The 17,332-nt window shown below is 36.2% G+C and overlaps 1 protein-coding gene across 2 annotated transcripts; it reads left to right on the top strand.

The window, feature by feature from the left end:
• Nucleotides 1-823: 823 nt before the first annotated feature.
• Nucleotides 824-10,510, top strand: LOC114250352 (prostatic acid phosphatase). Of its 2 annotated transcripts, none has more exons than XM_028184181.2 (7): nt 824-1,039; nt 1,684-1,886; nt 5,649-5,744; nt 6,959-7,198; nt 8,054-8,354; nt 8,642-8,856; nt 10,135-10,510. In XM_028184181.2, the coding sequence occupies exons 2-7, from the start codon at nt 1,689-1,691 to the stop codon at nt 10,282-10,284; spliced, it is 1,200 nt and encodes a 399-aa protein (XP_028039982.2). In that variant the 5' UTR covers nt 824-1,039; nt 1,684-1,688; the 3' UTR covers nt 10,285-10,510. The 2 variants fall into 2 exon arrangements, with proteins under 2 accessions (XP_028039982.2, XP_089589467.1); XM_089733341.1 differs by lacking the exon at nt 824-1,039 and adding an exon at nt 1,256-1,281.
• Nucleotides 10,511-17,332: the final 6,822 nt, after the last annotated feature.

Here is a 17,332-nt window from a genome sequence, read left to right on the forward strand (position 1 = left end):
AAAAATAAAATTACTACTACTATGCAGTGATGCCAACTTGGGGGTTTTTCCCCTAAATTTAGGGAGAAGTATTTGAAAAGGGATTTTTTAAGGTGAAACTTTTTTTAGGGGATTTTTTAGGGAAAAAATATTTTTTTCTCATATAATCAATTTTTTTTCGTCCAAGCGAGTTAAACAGTCAAGTCTTAGGAAGAATAAAATTTTAGAAACCAAATGATAAATGTTTTAGTGCCCTCTGTAGTTTGATTGATTAAGTCGTTGGTAATACTTGTAAAATGTCAGAGTTAAAGTAAACAACTTTTAGATCAGAAGCTTCTTTGCATAATTTTTTTTTTATAGCTTAGATGGGTGGACGAGCTCACAGCCCATCTGATGTTAAGTGGTTACTGGAGCCCATGGACATCTACAATGTAAATGCCGCCACCCACCTTGAGACATGAGTTCTAAGGTCTCGAGTATAGTTATAACGGCTGCCCCACCCTTCAAACCGAAACGCATCACTGCTTCACGGCAGAAATAAGCAGGACGGTGGTACCTACCCGCACGGACTCACAAGAGGTCCTACCACCAGTAAATGTTTTTAAATATTAATAATTCTTTTTTCATCAATCTTTAAAAAAAATGCCTAAAGAAAATAAAAATTTGAAAAGCTATACACAAAATTATTATATAATAAAAATACTAAGGTAAGTTAATCTATAAAATATTATAACAATTATAAATATATAATTAAGCTATTCATTTACTAAAAAAAATTTAGGGTATCTTATTTCGAATTTAAGGGATTTTAAAATAGGCTTAGGGGAAAAAATTGTGAGCAATTGGCATCACTGCTACTATGTACTACTACTACTTTGGCCTAAAGGTAAAGATACCAGGCCATAAACTCTACTACTATATACTTAAATAATTATTTGATTTGATTTGATTTGATATCATAAACTGAAACTCATTCATTTTAATTAAATTAAACATAAAAATGTTTTAATCTTATAATTAGTTGTATTAACTATGTTTAACATTTAAGAAGCAACATCTAGTATGTATTATTTATTTTAAGAAATTACTCTACATTATAAAAAATTACACAAATTTGTATTATTGATAATTAATTTGCTTTATTACTTCGAAATTTAAGGTCCTCAAAGTAATTCCGCTAGGTTGAAAATAACTATGCACATGTTTTTGTTTCTTTTCGGGCTAATCTCTGAAATAGCTGACCCGAGTCTGACTATTTATTTTGTTGACAGGGAAATTAATTCACAGTTCACCTAGTGTTATGTAAGTATTGGAGCCTGGAATTCACATTGTGAATGCTACTTACCTTGAGACATGAGGTCAATGTCTTAATTGTTTAGTATAATGGCTCCTCCACACTTCAAACCGAAAATCATGACTAGTTTTAAGATGTGTGTAGGGTAACACTGCTAAAAATCATTATTCGATATAAATACACCCAGCATCGTATCCTTTAGGCCATAATGACCATGTTCCAAAAATATTCCCACTGAATAATTTTAAAACTGTTATATTAATAGTAACATTAGAAAAGATAAGTTAAAGTTACCGTTTTCTGCTTCAAATTGTGAACGAAATTTTTACATGTTTCGCTGTGCAACCGTTTTGATCTCAGTTTAAATCTCAATAAATTATCTACAATGAAAAATTAACTATTCATTTCAGGACAAATGGAATATGATAATGATGATAACTCATGGAGAAGACCGTCCACCACTCAGCAGAATAAATGTCATCGGATTCCAAAGAGGTCGACCACAACTGCAGTAGTAGTGCTGGGCTTGGCGGTACTGAGCTGTCTCCTTGGATACTGCGTTTTGAGTGAAACATTACCTTATGAATCTAAAACTCTTCGTTTGGTTATTATCGTAAGTGGAAAAATCCCATGCACTACTCTTTTTTGCGTTGCACACAGACAGACAAGCATATGTACAATACGGCATAGCAAAACACATAGGATGGTTAGTATAATTTCCTATCAAATAGAAAAGATGTTCCATTGAGAGAGCATCCTTTCTAGATAGAGCGATGTTCTTAATTTTGTTATATATTTAGCATAAAGTTCTCATCAAGAAGTGGCCAATGCCTTTGAGTGCTACTTTGCTAATATCCCAGCTTCTACTACAAAATCTTTAATTTTATCTCCTACCATTGCCGAATCATTACTGCAAGATCATGTTGATAAATGCAGTGTTAACTTTAAGTTCACAAATATTGATATAAAGGACATAATTGATAATTTCAAGCTCATTAATATTAAGAAAACTGGTGATTAATGGGGAATTTCAGTTAAGGTTATAAATCCATTATTGATATAATCGCACCTTTTTTTTTTTTCGGGCCGAGGTCCGCACCTCCTACGAAGCGCCCGGGCCTCGGGGGTGCGCGGGGTATGTGAGACTCAACGATCTGCAGGTGTTGAGAGCAGACCGTGGGCCCAAGGAATTTAGGGTCCATCCACTAAAAGACTCCCCTGCACTCTTACACCCGGCGTCCGATCTCCATCCGGGGTCAAAACCCGGTCAGAGTAGGGGGGTTCCCGCGGTCAACACTACAACCATACACGCGGCGCCACCCCGAGGACGCCCGACCGACGGGTCGTCGAGGCGATAGTCGACGACCAACGACGTCGGTCTCCGCGGTACGGCGGCCCTACCAGGCGGCCCGGGCGATGCCGCTGGTGTTCCGGGATACCCCGCTGGGCCAGGACCGGAAGTCGGAACGCGATACACCGCCGACCGGGTTGCTCTTCCACAGTATGTTCAGCAACGACAGCAACGACGAAAATGCGGACCGCATCGCAGTCCGCAGCCGCCGACGCGTCGTCCCGTCCTCCTGGTACCAGCGCCTCAACCCTTTAGGTCGACCCGTGACCATCACAGGGAGGAGACTGCCTCCTCATAGGGGCCGGAGCTGGACAAACGCCCTCCTCCGACCCCCGGCTCGACGGCGGCGGCACGTGCGCCGAGAGGGAGGAAGAGTTCTCCCTCTCCCGTTCCGCCGCCTCCTTCTGCGAGATGGTGGACTCGCAGAAGTCGAGCATCGCCTGCCAGGACTCATCGCTGCCGAGCATCGCAGCCACGACGGTCGGAAGCGACAAGTCCGGTCCTATTTTTGCAACGAGAACGCAGCGCTGCTCCGCGAAAGCGGGGCAGTACGCGAGCGCTCCGCTGTGTCCTCGTTGCAGCCACTGCAGTGGTGGCACTTCGGCGTCGGCTCCCTCCGAGCGACGAGGTACAGGTAGCGACCGAAACAGCCGTGTCCCGTGAGCACCTGCGTCGCTCCGAAGGTGAGACGTCCTCGGTCGCGATTCACCCAGTCCGAGAGGACCGGGCGGATCGCCTCGACAGTCCGTCGCCCGTAGGCGGTGTCCGCCAGGCGGCGAGACCACGCTTCGAGCACGGCACGCCGAGATTGAAGCTTCCGCGCTCGAACTTCCGCCGCGCCGGGACGGGGCTCCCCCCTGGAGCGGAGATCACATCGCCACGCGTAATCCGCAACGAGCGCCTCCGCTTTCAGGTCCCAGGGAGGCGTCCCGGCGACGATATAATCGCACCTTACCTAGCTACAATATTTAATGACTGTATTGATTGTGGTGTGTTTCTTGATCTAATGAAATATAGTAAAATAATACCATTGTTTAAATCTGGTAGTACTTTTGACCCCTCTAACTTTAGGCCCATTTCAATACAACCTACATTGAGTAAAATTTTTCAAAACAATTATTTAGGAACAACTTTGGACCATTTCAATTCCAATAACCTGCTTCATAACAAACAATATGGATTCACTAGAGGTCGTTCAACTATTGATGCAGGTGTAGATCTTATTAAAAATACCTATTTTTCAGGCTTGGGAGGAATCGCATGATGCCCTTGGGGTATTCTGCGACTTATCTATAGCTTTTGATTGTGTTGAGCACAATGTTTTAACATTGTTGAGGAAATTACACCATAATGGTATTAGAGGCGTTTCATTAGAACTTATTAAATCTTATTTATCCGGAAGAGTCCAAAAGCTAGACGTTAAAGGAAAGAGATCTTCCGGTGTCTTAATTATTTGTGGGTGATCCTCAGGGCTCCATATTGGGTCCCTTCCTATTTCTTGTGTATATCAATGATTTACCAAAGTTTATTGAAACCCGTCACGAGGTCGTATTATTCGCTGACGATACATCCTTATTGTTTAAAATTAAACGACAATTGGAAGATTATGACGATGTGAATGATGCTATCTCGCGCGTGGTACATTAGTTTAGTGTTAATAATCTGCTATTAAAATTAAATAACAAAAAAACAAAATGTATAAAATTTACCACACCTAATGTTAGACAAGTAGACATTAATATTACTGTAAGTGGAGAGACACTGGAGCTTGTGGATTCGACAGTTTTTCTTGATATAACAGTTGATTCCAAGCTGCAGTGGGGTCCTCCATATGCAAGTTAGCGAGTAGACTTAGTTCTGCAGCGTTTGCGGTAAAAAAATACGAACGTATACTAATGAAGTTACGGCACGTCTGGTTTATTTCAGTTATTTTCATAGTGTTATGTCCTACTGCATTTTGCTATGGGGCAATGCTGCCAATGTTGAAACGATTTTCATCCTGCAGAAGAAGGCTATTCATGCTATTTATAATATGCACCCGAGGGAATCCTTGAGGGACAAGCTTAAGGAAATCAAAATTCTAACCTTAGCGTCCCAACACATTTTTGAAAAATTTTTGTACGTGCGTAAAAACATTGAAGAATTCCCAAGAGTCTGCGATTTGCATAATGTGAACACTAGGAACAAACATAGCCTTGCGTTGCCGGCAGCTCAAATTAAGAAAATAAGCAAGTCTTTTAGGGGGCTGGGTGTACAACTTTTCAACAAGATCCCACAAAACGTTCAATTACTACCTGTTCATAGATTTAAGAAATCTGTCAAGGAACGTTTGTGCAACAAGGCATATTATAAAGTTAAGGATTATTTACTAGATGGCACTATGTGGGAATGAGGCGTTCGTTCCAGGCCTTTTCATTTTTCATTATTATTATTATTTTTATTGTATTTTTTGACTTGTTTTTTTGTTTATTGTAAATATTTTTACTTATTTAAAAAAGAAGAAAATTTTTGAGAAAAAACAAAAAAACAATACCCGCTTAGTTTGTTTCGCCGGTTCTTCTCAGGACTGCGGCTCTTTTTGGAACCGGTAGTAGAGTTAACATTTTTATTTATATTTTGACATTCAACAAGTGTGTTATGCTGACACCTAAGTTGAAATAAATGATTTTGAATTTGAATTTGAGCAATTATACTCTGTGATTAAAGTTTTTCCAGGTTTATTTTATTTTGCTTGTTGAAAAATTATCACACTCTTATTTTTCTTAATCATCGTCTGCCTAGTGGTTTCAATAATTGTATTTATCCAGGTTGTAGTTTAGAATAACTGAAAATTGTTCACTTAGAATCAGCAAAACAAGATAGTTATATTTGAAAGGATTAAGTAATTGAGTAAGATTGGATACTATAACTATACCATTACTATATATGAAATATGGGGCGGTAGCATTAGTTTGGAATTGACAGCAACTCATATCAGGATCTTTTTAATAAACAGATAGAATTAATATTATTTCAATGTTTTAGTTGTTTCGTCATGGTGCCCGAACTCCGGTTTCAACATATAGAAGTGATCCCTATAGGAACTACCAGTGGCCCGATGGATATGGTAGTCTTACAAATGTAGGTATAACATTAAAAAAAAAAAAAAAGGTATTACATTAAAGTCTAATAGATATAATTTTATATTATCATAGATGGACAGACTGGCTATAGTACAGTAAGCAATTAATAGGGTTCCTAGGCACTATCAATGCTGCAGCTCTATAAACTTAAGCAAGTTGTGATCTGCTAACTGATTCTTCTCAGAGGTTCTACATTCTACAATGGTGTATCAAACTACACCTAATCATGGATAAACCATGATTATTTAAAAGTGCTTGTGAAAGCCATGTTGTCCATGTGATGGACTGACCAAATCAAGTCGGCAGTTGGCGGGTGTTTGCATGAGTGTATCAGGCTCACCACAAACCGTGAGAAGTGGTGATTGCTCGTGAGGCGTATAACGTCTGCCCACAGCAATGATACTGAATGATGACCATGAACACTCTTAACAAGATGTGAAAGGATGTGAAGGCCAAGTTGAATAAATAACTTTAATTTTTATTGATTGGTTGAATGATTTTTATATGGTATGGTTCCATATATGTTATTGCATATGTATATCCAGTATTATATAGAAATATACATACATATTTCTATTACATTATATTATATAGTATGTAATTATTAATTAATATTCATCTAAGCAACAAAAAGGAAAAGGTAAAATTATTTAAATATACTGATATTTTAGATAAATCACAATACCACAAATTGGATATTGAATTAGTTTATGGGTAGACTACATTTTTTTATTGCTGAGATGGGTATGACTCACAGCCCTCCTAGTGTTTAGTGGTTACTGGAGCCCATAGACATCAACACATAAGTTCTAAGGTCTCAATTTTTATAGTACAGCAGCTGCCCCACCATTTAAACTGAAATGCATTACTGCTTCATGACAGAAATAGGCAGGTTGGTGGTACCTACCTGCGCAGACTCACACGATATCACCACTAATAAAATGTAACTAAATATCGAAATAAATAAAAACTATAAGCATAGTTTTTATTTATTTCAATATTCCACACTTTTTTTTTCAATGCATATTTGAACTTTTTCCTGCACCAGCTAGGGTACCCTTAAACTGGATTGCATGATACATTCGGTCACCGGTGACAAGAACCCTTTGCCTGTTCCAAGCATGATCAATATAATATAAACTTTGTTGGGGCGGAGGAAGTGAACTATTTTCTATACAATTCGGAATTTGAAAACGTAACTCAATTCAACAGGTGGGAAAGATGCAATTGTACGAATTAGGAAAGAAATACCGCAGCTACTATGCCAACTACGTACCCGAGGACTATTATGAGAAAAACGTGTACGTACAGAGCAGCGACAAGTCTCGTTGCATGATGAGTGCGTATACATTCCTGGCGGGACTATTCCCTCCGTCGCAACGGCAAACTTGGCATGCGGAGTTGCCATGGCAACCAATACCGGTCCACTCGCTGCCTCGACTTCTTGACAATGTAAGTTATATCCAGTTAGTAAGAGAGAAGAGTTTCTATTTCTTTGACTTTACCTCTTGACCCGTCTGATTACAGTAGCTACCTGACAATTATAATCAGTAAGTCTAGAATAATCCGAGAAATGATTTTTTTTATTTATTGCTTAGATGGTTGGACGAGCTTACAGCCCACCTGATGTTAAGTGGTTACTGGAGCCCATTGACATCTACAACGTAAATGCGCCACCCACCTTGAGATATAAGTTCTAAGGTCTCAGTATAGTTACAACGGCTACCCCACCCTTCAAACCGAACCGCATTACTGCTTCACGGCAGAAATAGGCGGGATGGTGGTACCTATCCGTGCGGACTCACAAGAGGTCCTACCACCGGTAAAAACAGTAACTAAATTTTAATTAAAATTTAATCATAACTGCTCTACCAGCCAACTCTTACTTGAACTAGCCGTGATTGCTGTCCATAAATTGCTAGAATCATTTGAGCAATCTATTTTAAATTGTAAGCTACTAATATGCACCTATTACTTGATATTAATAATAAATCCACTGTAATTAATCCATAGCATTCAAAGCTGAAAAGTTTAAAAAAAAGTAGTATGACCTATTCCTGCCAAAATTCACATCATCTTCATTAATGACATTTCCTTGATTTATTCATGTTACTAGCAGAGAATATGGACTTAACTGGTCTCTGCGAATCTTAAGTAATTGCCTCAATTTTTACTATTCCTAATAACGAAGTCAAATATTTCAGTTAAATCCAAATTATTACCATATTCTGATTTAACTGATATTTAATTAAAGTTCAATTTAATTAAAGTATCGTGGTGTGTGATAATACGTTGAATTTATTTTAGATAGTGGCAGGTACGAAGCCTTGTGCGAAATGGAAAGACATGTACGCAGAGCAGCTAGCTGAAAAAAATTCCGATCCAAAATTCAATGAGGTATTCGAGAATTTATCGAAATACACGAACCAGACGGTCCGCAGTGTTCTCGACGTCGACTACTTGTACAGCAACTTGGCCACGGAACAGGAAGCTGGCCTCAAACTTCCGGAATGGACAAAAAATTTGTTTCCTCACAAAATGAGACTACCCTTCATGCTGAGTTTAGCTTTGCTTTCTTACAACGAGTCCATGCAACGGCTTCAAATAGGTATTATTTCTCAAATACTTTTGTATATAACTGAAAAAATAATAGTGAGCACTTCTAACTGAAATAATAATAGTGTGTAACTATATTTGAGACCTTAGAACTTATATCTCCAAGAAGGTGGCGCATTTACGTTGTAGATGTCAATGGGCTCCAGTAACCACTTAACACCAGGTGGGCTGGGAGCTCGGCCACTCATGTAAGCAATAAAAAAAAATAAAAAATTATACAAATGTATAAAATGTCCAATGAGGTTTTATGGCTTGCATAATTTTTTTTTTACAAAACAGGTCCGATGCTCAACGAGATCCGTGAGAACATGAACAATACGTTTAACCCAAGCTCTGGGTCGGAACGGTTGCTGCTGATGTACTCGGGGCACGACGTGACCGTGGTCGCCTTGTGGAGGGCGCTCGGCTTCGGCGAGCTGCTGGAGCCGGAGTACGGAGCCAGCCTCGTACTTGAACTGCACGAGGACATCGAACAGAATCTCTTCTTCGTTAAGGTTAGTTTATAACAAACCGGATATCGATAGGGATAGACGTTTCAATATCTACTAGTATGCTAAGAAAACAGCGTCGGAACGCTTCTTCAAAAAATCGGCGCGACACGATAACCCGCTTACCGTAGCCGCCTAAAATTACATACCGAATCCAGATGACTGAACAACACACACAGCCGCCATCGCCCTAAACACGTCATTTCGGATCCTTCCGATCCAATCTCGGTGCTTTTAGCCCAGGTCACTCACTGTTAACATCGAACTCATAGGATGAAAGAGTTCGACGTGCAACTTAACTCGTAACTAAGACACAATCCACTGAGTTTCTCGTCAGGTCACATCAGTGGGTCGCGATTCCGTTCCGGTGATAGATTCATAGACATTGCTTTTACTAGGGCTAATTTTAGGAAATTCTCTCAAGCTGAGCCTTGTAAGCTCGCCTACATTCCGTGAAACTAGTACAACACCTTGAAGTTACTAATAATAGGTAGGGGGGAAAATACTAGTATGCGCTATACTGGGTTTCAATATAGATTATAACACGCAGCACTAAAGCATCCTATTAAGTAAATCACCGAAAACGATTTTTAAACCCCGTTCACAAGTAGGTAACTAATTTTAGTATGTTATTGAATGAAAATACTAAAATCTATCAATCATACAACCAAACGGGTTTTGTTAATTAGGTAGGTTTTTTTTTATTTTAACTTAAGGCTCATAAAGTCACTGACGGCGCCCATGCTTTGAGCTTACGCGTTTGCCAATTTATGAAACACGTACCTTTTATAAAATTTAGTATACAGGGGATTTCGGGGCCGATAAATCGATCTAGCTCCGATTTATTTTCAGAAAATGTTGTTTTATTCGTGTTTTCAATAATCAACTTTATCGATAATCAACTTTATGACTCTTCCCGACATCTATTGGCGAATAATAATACTATTTTTCATAATTGAGAGCCTAACTGTTTTAAAGACACAATAACACTAAAGCTATTTCAGCAGATGGCGTTGTTAAGCCACCCGAATGAGTGTTTGGATTAAGGTTAGACCAAGAAAATGAATTGCTTATATAAATTATTTGTGTCTTTCTAACTCACGTGTTCACTTAAAAATGCCTAAACGATCTTAAAATATTTCATCATTTTATCAATATGTAATTCGTATTTAAATATAATTTCTAAAAAACACAATTTATAAAATAAAAAACTGAGCAATGCTCGGTCATCGTCTAGTAACTATTAAAAGCACAACACACAATAACAATTGATTTATCTTTCAGGCTTTCTACCGTAACAATACTAAAACAGAGATGCCGATGGAGCTCAAGCTGCCGTTCTGCGAAGATCCATGTAGTTATAAACAATTTTACGACCACATAAGCAACCTGATTCCTGATGATTGGGAAACAGAGTGTGAGAATAATGTTTAAGGTGCATAAATAAAAATAGATCTAATTTACACGTGCAAGGAATAACATTGTTTAATCATATCCAAAGGTGAAAGGCTATTTTCCTTTATGGGATATTTTTGCAACTTTACAGGAGAGTCATTTCAAATTTAAAATTTGGAAAATATATCATGACAATAAACTTCTTCAGATATTAGAATGTGGTAAACATAATTGAATTTCAATTCAATACATCGGATTGTTATACCCTACGGAATAGATAAATAAGGTTGGAAAGGCCTTTGCTCTAATTTTGTATTAGAACCAGTGTCGCCGCTTCATCCCCACTATTTTAATTTCTACACATACACATACTGTGATTACAAGTATTTCGCACACAACAAAAACACCCACACATAAATCTCAGGACAGATATTCGTTCGCAAACTAGCACAAAACACCCGTAGGCATACACACTCACACACGCAAAAAGGCAATAAAAATGTTCATACACGCTAGTGCTTGATAAAATCGATATTCTTTATCGATAAATTATCTGATAAATGAATGGAGAAAATGAAACATGAAATAAATATTGAAAAAGAAAACTATTTTACTTTTATTAATTACAAATAGTCACTGTTCCTGGAATAAAACGTATTTGTTAAGCAGTTGGTGCTTGCTATTAATTGCGAATGAATTTTTCAAAACTAAGTGTATTCTGATTTTTTTATGGTAAAATCATTTTCAGTAAAATGTTTAGAGCAAATAGTACTCCTCTTTGTCTCCAGTTTCCTCTAACTGTCACGTCAATCCATTGTTCCCTGGCGTTAGGTTCTTTAGGAAACCTAAATTTTTTTATTTATTGCATAAGTCAAATAGCATTTTACTTAGATTTTAATACGTCTTAGACAATATAGTAAATACCCGTAAATGAGAGGTCTACATGTCATACTACTACTACTACATACATATATTATACCTTCACATTAATTCAATGATAATAATTCAATAATAATAATACATATTTATTTTACTCAAAATACGTCTCACTAAGAATATACTAGGTATCATTAATTAAATATAAAATAATGCAAAAATTATCCATGTCAAATGTAAATATAGTCGAGAATTCTGTCGATGATTTTATTTCACCACATGGTCACCTCACTATCGACAAAATTCACCACGGCCAGTCAGGGCAAAGGCTGAAATTTCAAAGATTGAAGTGTAGAGAACGCAATGCATGTAGTACATTGGAAGCTGACTTGGTCATTGCGTTCATTGGGCGAGTACACATCGCGCTATGTATGCTATTTATAACTTGCTGCAATAATATTGTTAATGTTTGGAATTTCATAATGCTCAGTATATTTTTATGTTTTAGACAAATAATATTGTAATTAAATGGTAATTTCGACTTACCGATCGAAAGATATACCTCCTCGCTCTATACTTGAGGTCTGATTTTTTGTTTTACAAGTTATAATTGCACAACACGGCACTATAAGGCGGAGATCTGTTCGCCCAAGTAGTCCGAAGCGCACTAAACGCGGTGAATGAAAGAATCGGTCGAGTTATGTTTGTATAATCATAACTGTGGCACGCTTGCCGCGCCTACATTACCATTCCAACCTTATTTATCTATTCCGTGGTTATACCAAATAAAACGGACCTTTAATTACAAAGATAAACATCGCGTATTAACGAAATGTCGCTTTAACCAAATAGCTTTTCGCCCCTTGATATTATGTAGCTAGAACTGAGTTACAATGTTATTCCATGCACCTGTCGAAATATAAGCTGAAGAAAATACAAAACACATATATCTTATGTTTTGCTTCTATGTGCCATTTGAATCTCATTCAAGAATTATGATAAATATAATAAATTTACATAAAAAAATCTACGTCCTTAATCAATTAATAATTTATTGCCAATTATTGTTGGTATTTACCAAGAAAATTAAAAAGATTAATGTTTTTATGTATATCTGTTTATTCATAAGACCGCTTAGTGTTTCATACTAACCCCTTTGATCACAAATAAAATAACTTATAGTTATTATAAAACGTGACTTCCTCATAAACAAACGTCCAACAAAAAATTGCCTAAAACAACATCATGATACAGGCAAATAGGTTTTGCTTTGCAAATCTGTATTTTTACCCAGTGAAGTGCCAGCATTGAAACTCTTACTAAGAAGCCAAATATATGCCAAAATGAGAGCTGAATGTCTGAAACAATTCAGGAACTTAATTTTAACACCACAATATACTCGTACTATATTTTTACTATTATTATTTTTTCTTCTTCTTCGTATCTAATAAATATGTTATATTTTTATGTTGTGTATAAATGTGTATATTATTATACATATATGTGTGAGAAAATGTATATTGAGATATGTATGTGTAAATTTTATATGTTATCATTTATTTATATTTATTTAAAATCTTATTAATTACATAATATTTTTCAAAAAGATATTAAAAATACAATTTTTAAAAAACACTATATAAAAATAGATTGCCGCTGATGGCGGTGTCTATGACACAAGCCACCAGTGGTTAGGACTCCAGAGTGAGAAACCTCCTCACAATGCGTGCAGTATCGAGGATAACTGCTTTCTGTATTAGGCCCTTAACCCAGCTGGATAACGAAAGTTTCTTAAGATGTTGATCGAAACTTTTCGCTATCAAGCCGTGTACCGATACAACTATTGGAACAATGATGGTTGAATCAACATGCCGGTAGTCTCGTGGGCCAGGTCTAAATATTTTATTAATTTGTCCTTTTCTGCCTTCACGAGGTTCTCGTCATGAGGAATGGTGACATCAACCAACACTGCTCGACGCGCAGATCGATCTACTATCACAATATCAGGTTTATTGGCAACAATATACCTATCCGTGATAATAGATCGGTCCCAGTAGAGCGTAACATGAACATTATCAAGAACTGGTTGAGGTTGGTATTGTTAATAATGTACAGCAGAATCAAGAAAACCATATTTCAGAGCAAGTTGTTGATGGATAATCCTAGCCACTTGGTTATGTCTATGCAAGTACTCGCCGTTAGCAAACCGAGAACAGCCAGAAACAATATGTCTAATAGACTCTCCCGGACGGTGGCATGCCCGACAAATGTCGACCGTCCCATCCTTTAGTATATATTTCCGGTAGTTGTTCGTCATGATAATATGTTATCATTATTATTATGATATAATAATATGTAGTGTTGTATGTTATATTTATGTATGTATACTGTGTGTGTGTGCATATTAAATTATTATTATTTTTCTTATTACTCAAAAAGGAATGCACCTACCACAGCACTCTACACCAGCCTTGCTCGACTGGTAGATAATACCTTAGGCATTGAGTCCGCCACTGTACTTTTGTGCATAATGAAAGAAATTTTTCACTAACAAACTAACTAAATATTTACATTATTAAATAGTACATGAATATTTTAATAAAATTATTATTGGATCGTTTTGCGATTATATATTTTTTTTTTTTATTGTATATATAAATTTGTATTTGACTGACTACTGAGACAACTATAGAACAAGAACTTTAATTTCTATATTCAGTTGAAATTGCAAAGAAAAGAGTCTTTAGTTAAGGTTTTGTTAATTAGTAATTTAGTGTTATTAATTCAGTGATAATTTTACGCATAGTTTTTATAAATAAATAAAAACGTGACAACAGAAAACTAAACGAAATAATAGGATTACACCCAGTTTAATTTAGTGTTTGCTGTTTAAAAAGTGTGTTCAATGTTGTATGTACAAAATCTAAAGAAAGGATATTTATAGGGCTCAATTTTATATTAATAATGATATGTTATCTGCAATACCAACAAAAATATTTTGAAAAAGTCATATGGACTCTATACAACTGTGCCTGTGTACAAATTCTGCAGGCAGCCACCAATTTTTCTTATGAAATACATTTACTTACTTAAATCGTGTTCTCGACTATTACGACGAAGGCATCATGTAATTTTTTGTTATTGCTCATGTTGTGGACGACCCATGGTGTTAAGTGAGACCATAGACATCTACAATGTAAATGTCGCCACCAATCTTGTGAGACATGAGTTACAAGTCTCAAAAAGTTAAATCCGCAATACCTTTAATTACTATACAATTGACATATTCGCCTTAAGTTTGAAGGTCGGTTTTCGCCTACCTAATTGCCTCGCGGGAATCCTGGCTTCTCCATGACTGGTGGATGAGCTCACAGGGCTCAGCTGAAGAGAACTTGCTAACGGGTGCTCTAGCAACAGTAGGGCTTCACTGAATCTACCACCAGATCAAAATCGCGACCCACTAAGAAAATTCGGTGAGAAACTCAGTGGGTTGGGTGGTGGTACCTACTTCGCATTCAATGAAAAACGGTAACCCCAACTAAACCGTGAGCTCATATTTCTAATTTAAGCAATAAAAAAATTTGAAAACATTCTTAAGTGACGAGTTAGAAACTTCTTAAATCTGGATGATGGTTTACAATAGTGGTCTATGACTTGTACTAATTATTTTGCTAGCGTACAATATTGATAGATGAAATTATTACAACGCACACTCTTCCTTTTTAATACGCTTTTATTAGCTTCAGACGTATGTATGTTTGTAACGGAATATTTGAACATGATTTTGACCCCCTTCAAAACGTCAGATTAACTCGAAATTTGGTATACTTATTAAGGACCGATGACAATTCAAAAAAATAAATAATGAAAAATTGAAATTCAACTAAAAAATTAAAAATAAATAATAGTTTTAAAAAACCAATAAAGTACGCTTTTATAGAAAATCGAACTAAAAAATAGAAAATAAATTTTAATAGATTTGAATTAAAAATAGTGTTAGAAAAAATGATTTTATTGTAAAAAAAAAGCGTGGGGTGCATGGTATTAGTAGTTATAAATATTTTGAACAGATATGAGTAGAAGGGTTATTCTGATAATATCCTGAAAAGCATCCACGCTATTAAAATTTTTTTTCAATTTTTTAGTTCGATTTTCTATAAAAGCTTACCTATTTAGTTAGTTTATTTAACTATTATTTATTTTTCTAATAGGTGTTTTCTCTAATTCTTTCTACGACATTGCAAAAATGTTTTCACAAACGTTTTTTTTTTTAATTTTATTTAATACTACCTATTAAATATAAATAAATAATTTATGTATAAGTCGAAAAGTAGAAAACATCATAATTGATGATAGTACGTAATTAAAATGAATAAAAACATTGTTCTCGGGGTATAATAAATGTTGTTGTTAAATATATTTAATTAAAAATAGAACAAAATAGTTTTAAAATTTTTAAAATGAACTGATTGTTGAATTTGTTTTTTTATTAAAAGTCTATTTTTTTATTACTAAAATTTTATTATTCTACACAAGTTAAATCGCATAATAATTTAATATGGAATAAATCATGCCAATGCCTGCTCGTTGTGTTCAAATCATTTATTCATTAAAATAAAAACATGAGGAAAAATTATTGTTTTAAAAGTGTGGTTAATAAATTTATTTTGTGGAATAAAATCTGTTTTATTTTTTTGCATATTATTTTAAAGTGACATATGACTTATTATTCTCTACGTAATGACTGGTACCCTAAGGGCCATTCCACCTTAGCTCAGAGCTGATGATTCCAAAGGTCGATAGGCAGCGGCTTGGCTCTGCCCTGGCATTGCTGAAGTCCATGGGCGACGGTAACCACTCGCCATCAGGTGGGCCCTATGCTCGTCTGCCTACAAGGGCAATAAAAAAAGTCCTACCAAAAGCAGTGGTTCGCCAGATTTACCACCTGATCCGAATCACGACCCACTGAGAAGATCCGGTGAGAAACTCAGTGGGTTGCCACTTTCTAGAGATGAAGGTCTCGGTTTTCTAGTAGAGGTGTAGGAACGCAGTAGTTCAATATAGCTTTGTACCAAACGATCTCATCAGACCAATTTTGTAAGAAAAATTACGGCTTTTTCGCTATTAGTCTGTAAATCTCGGTTATCGAGAATTAGGTACCAAGTTTGCAATTCCAACCCCAAGCCAGTCGAGGAAGAACAAATTTAAGAAGAATTGGGAGTCGTGTTTTTATTCTGTTTCTTTCACATAGTAATTACCAATCGTATCTCTGCCTTTTACATTTTCATGTCGAAATGAAGGAACCCGTTTTAACGAAATGGTATGGGATTCCACACCATTCGAAGTTGTGTGTGGAATCCCATAGCGTTAGCTTCCCGCCAATTGCTTAAAGCAATGAATCCGGGTCTAAATACCTAGTTAGCTATTTAGGTATAATGCAATATAAATTGCGGCCCACGTGGGCGGTAAGCTATAAAGAAATTGAAACAATATAAAAAATTTAAATCTATTTATTATAAAAAATGGACGTCACAATTTTTAATACAATTTTTTTTTAAATATTACATCGGTGGAATGATACATAAAAATAAAACCTGTTTTAAAATATAAGACTAGTTCATCTAAGGCCTATCACATGGACGCGTAGTCGTAGAGATAGGCATACCAGTCAGTGATTTCAATAATCTACGTAATGTAATAATTAAATATTATATATGACGGATAAACTGATTCCATGGTGTTTTTAAAATGATGAAGTCAGCGTCGCTGATGCCATTCTCTTCATCATTATCATTGCCTTCCATTGTGACAATAATTAATACTGACTCTTCCAATGAATTCCATTTATTACATTTCAAGTGTACAACGATAACAATACAGAGCTCCGCCTCGTCCGACTGCTCGAGGCGGAAGTGTTGCGCGACAAAAGTAACTCTTATAACTAGTATAATATAACTTATTTAAAGTAGAACAGCGGGATAGTTCGTTCATTAATTTTCCTGAATACCGTCATAAACAATTGTTCACTTTTTTTTTATTGCTTAGATGGGTGGACGAGCTCACAGCCCACCTGGTGTTAAGTGGTTACTGGAGCCCATAGACATCCACATCACCTGCGTTGGATATATAACAACTATCCAACAATTTCAAAATTATCTAATTTTGTTTCTTTTTACTTGTGTTTGTTATGTATCTTTTAGCTTGTGATGTG

This window comes from Bombyx mandarina, chromosome 15 (genome assembly GCF_030267445.1).
Source record: "Bombyx mandarina strain Sakado chromosome 15, ASM3026744v2".
In the NCBI taxonomy this organism is placed as follows: domain Eukaryota; kingdom Metazoa; phylum Arthropoda; class Insecta; order Lepidoptera; family Bombycidae; genus Bombyx; species Bombyx mandarina.

What these genes read in the sequence shown, in the direction of transcription:
- LOC114250352 (XM_028184181.2), top strand. Translation starts at nt 1,689, where the DNA reads ATGGAATATGATAATGATGATAACTCATGGAGAAGACCGTCCACCACT. An exon ending in TGCCTCGACTTCTTGACAAT is followed by an intron (nt 7,199 to 8,053) that starts GTAAGTTATATC and finishes AATTTATTTTAG; the next exon opens with ATAGTGGCAGGTACGAAGCC. An exon ending in CATGCAACGGCTTCAAATAG is followed by an intron (nt 8,355 to 8,641) that starts GTATTATTTCTC and finishes TTTACAAAACAG; the next exon opens with GTCCGATGCTCAACGAGATC.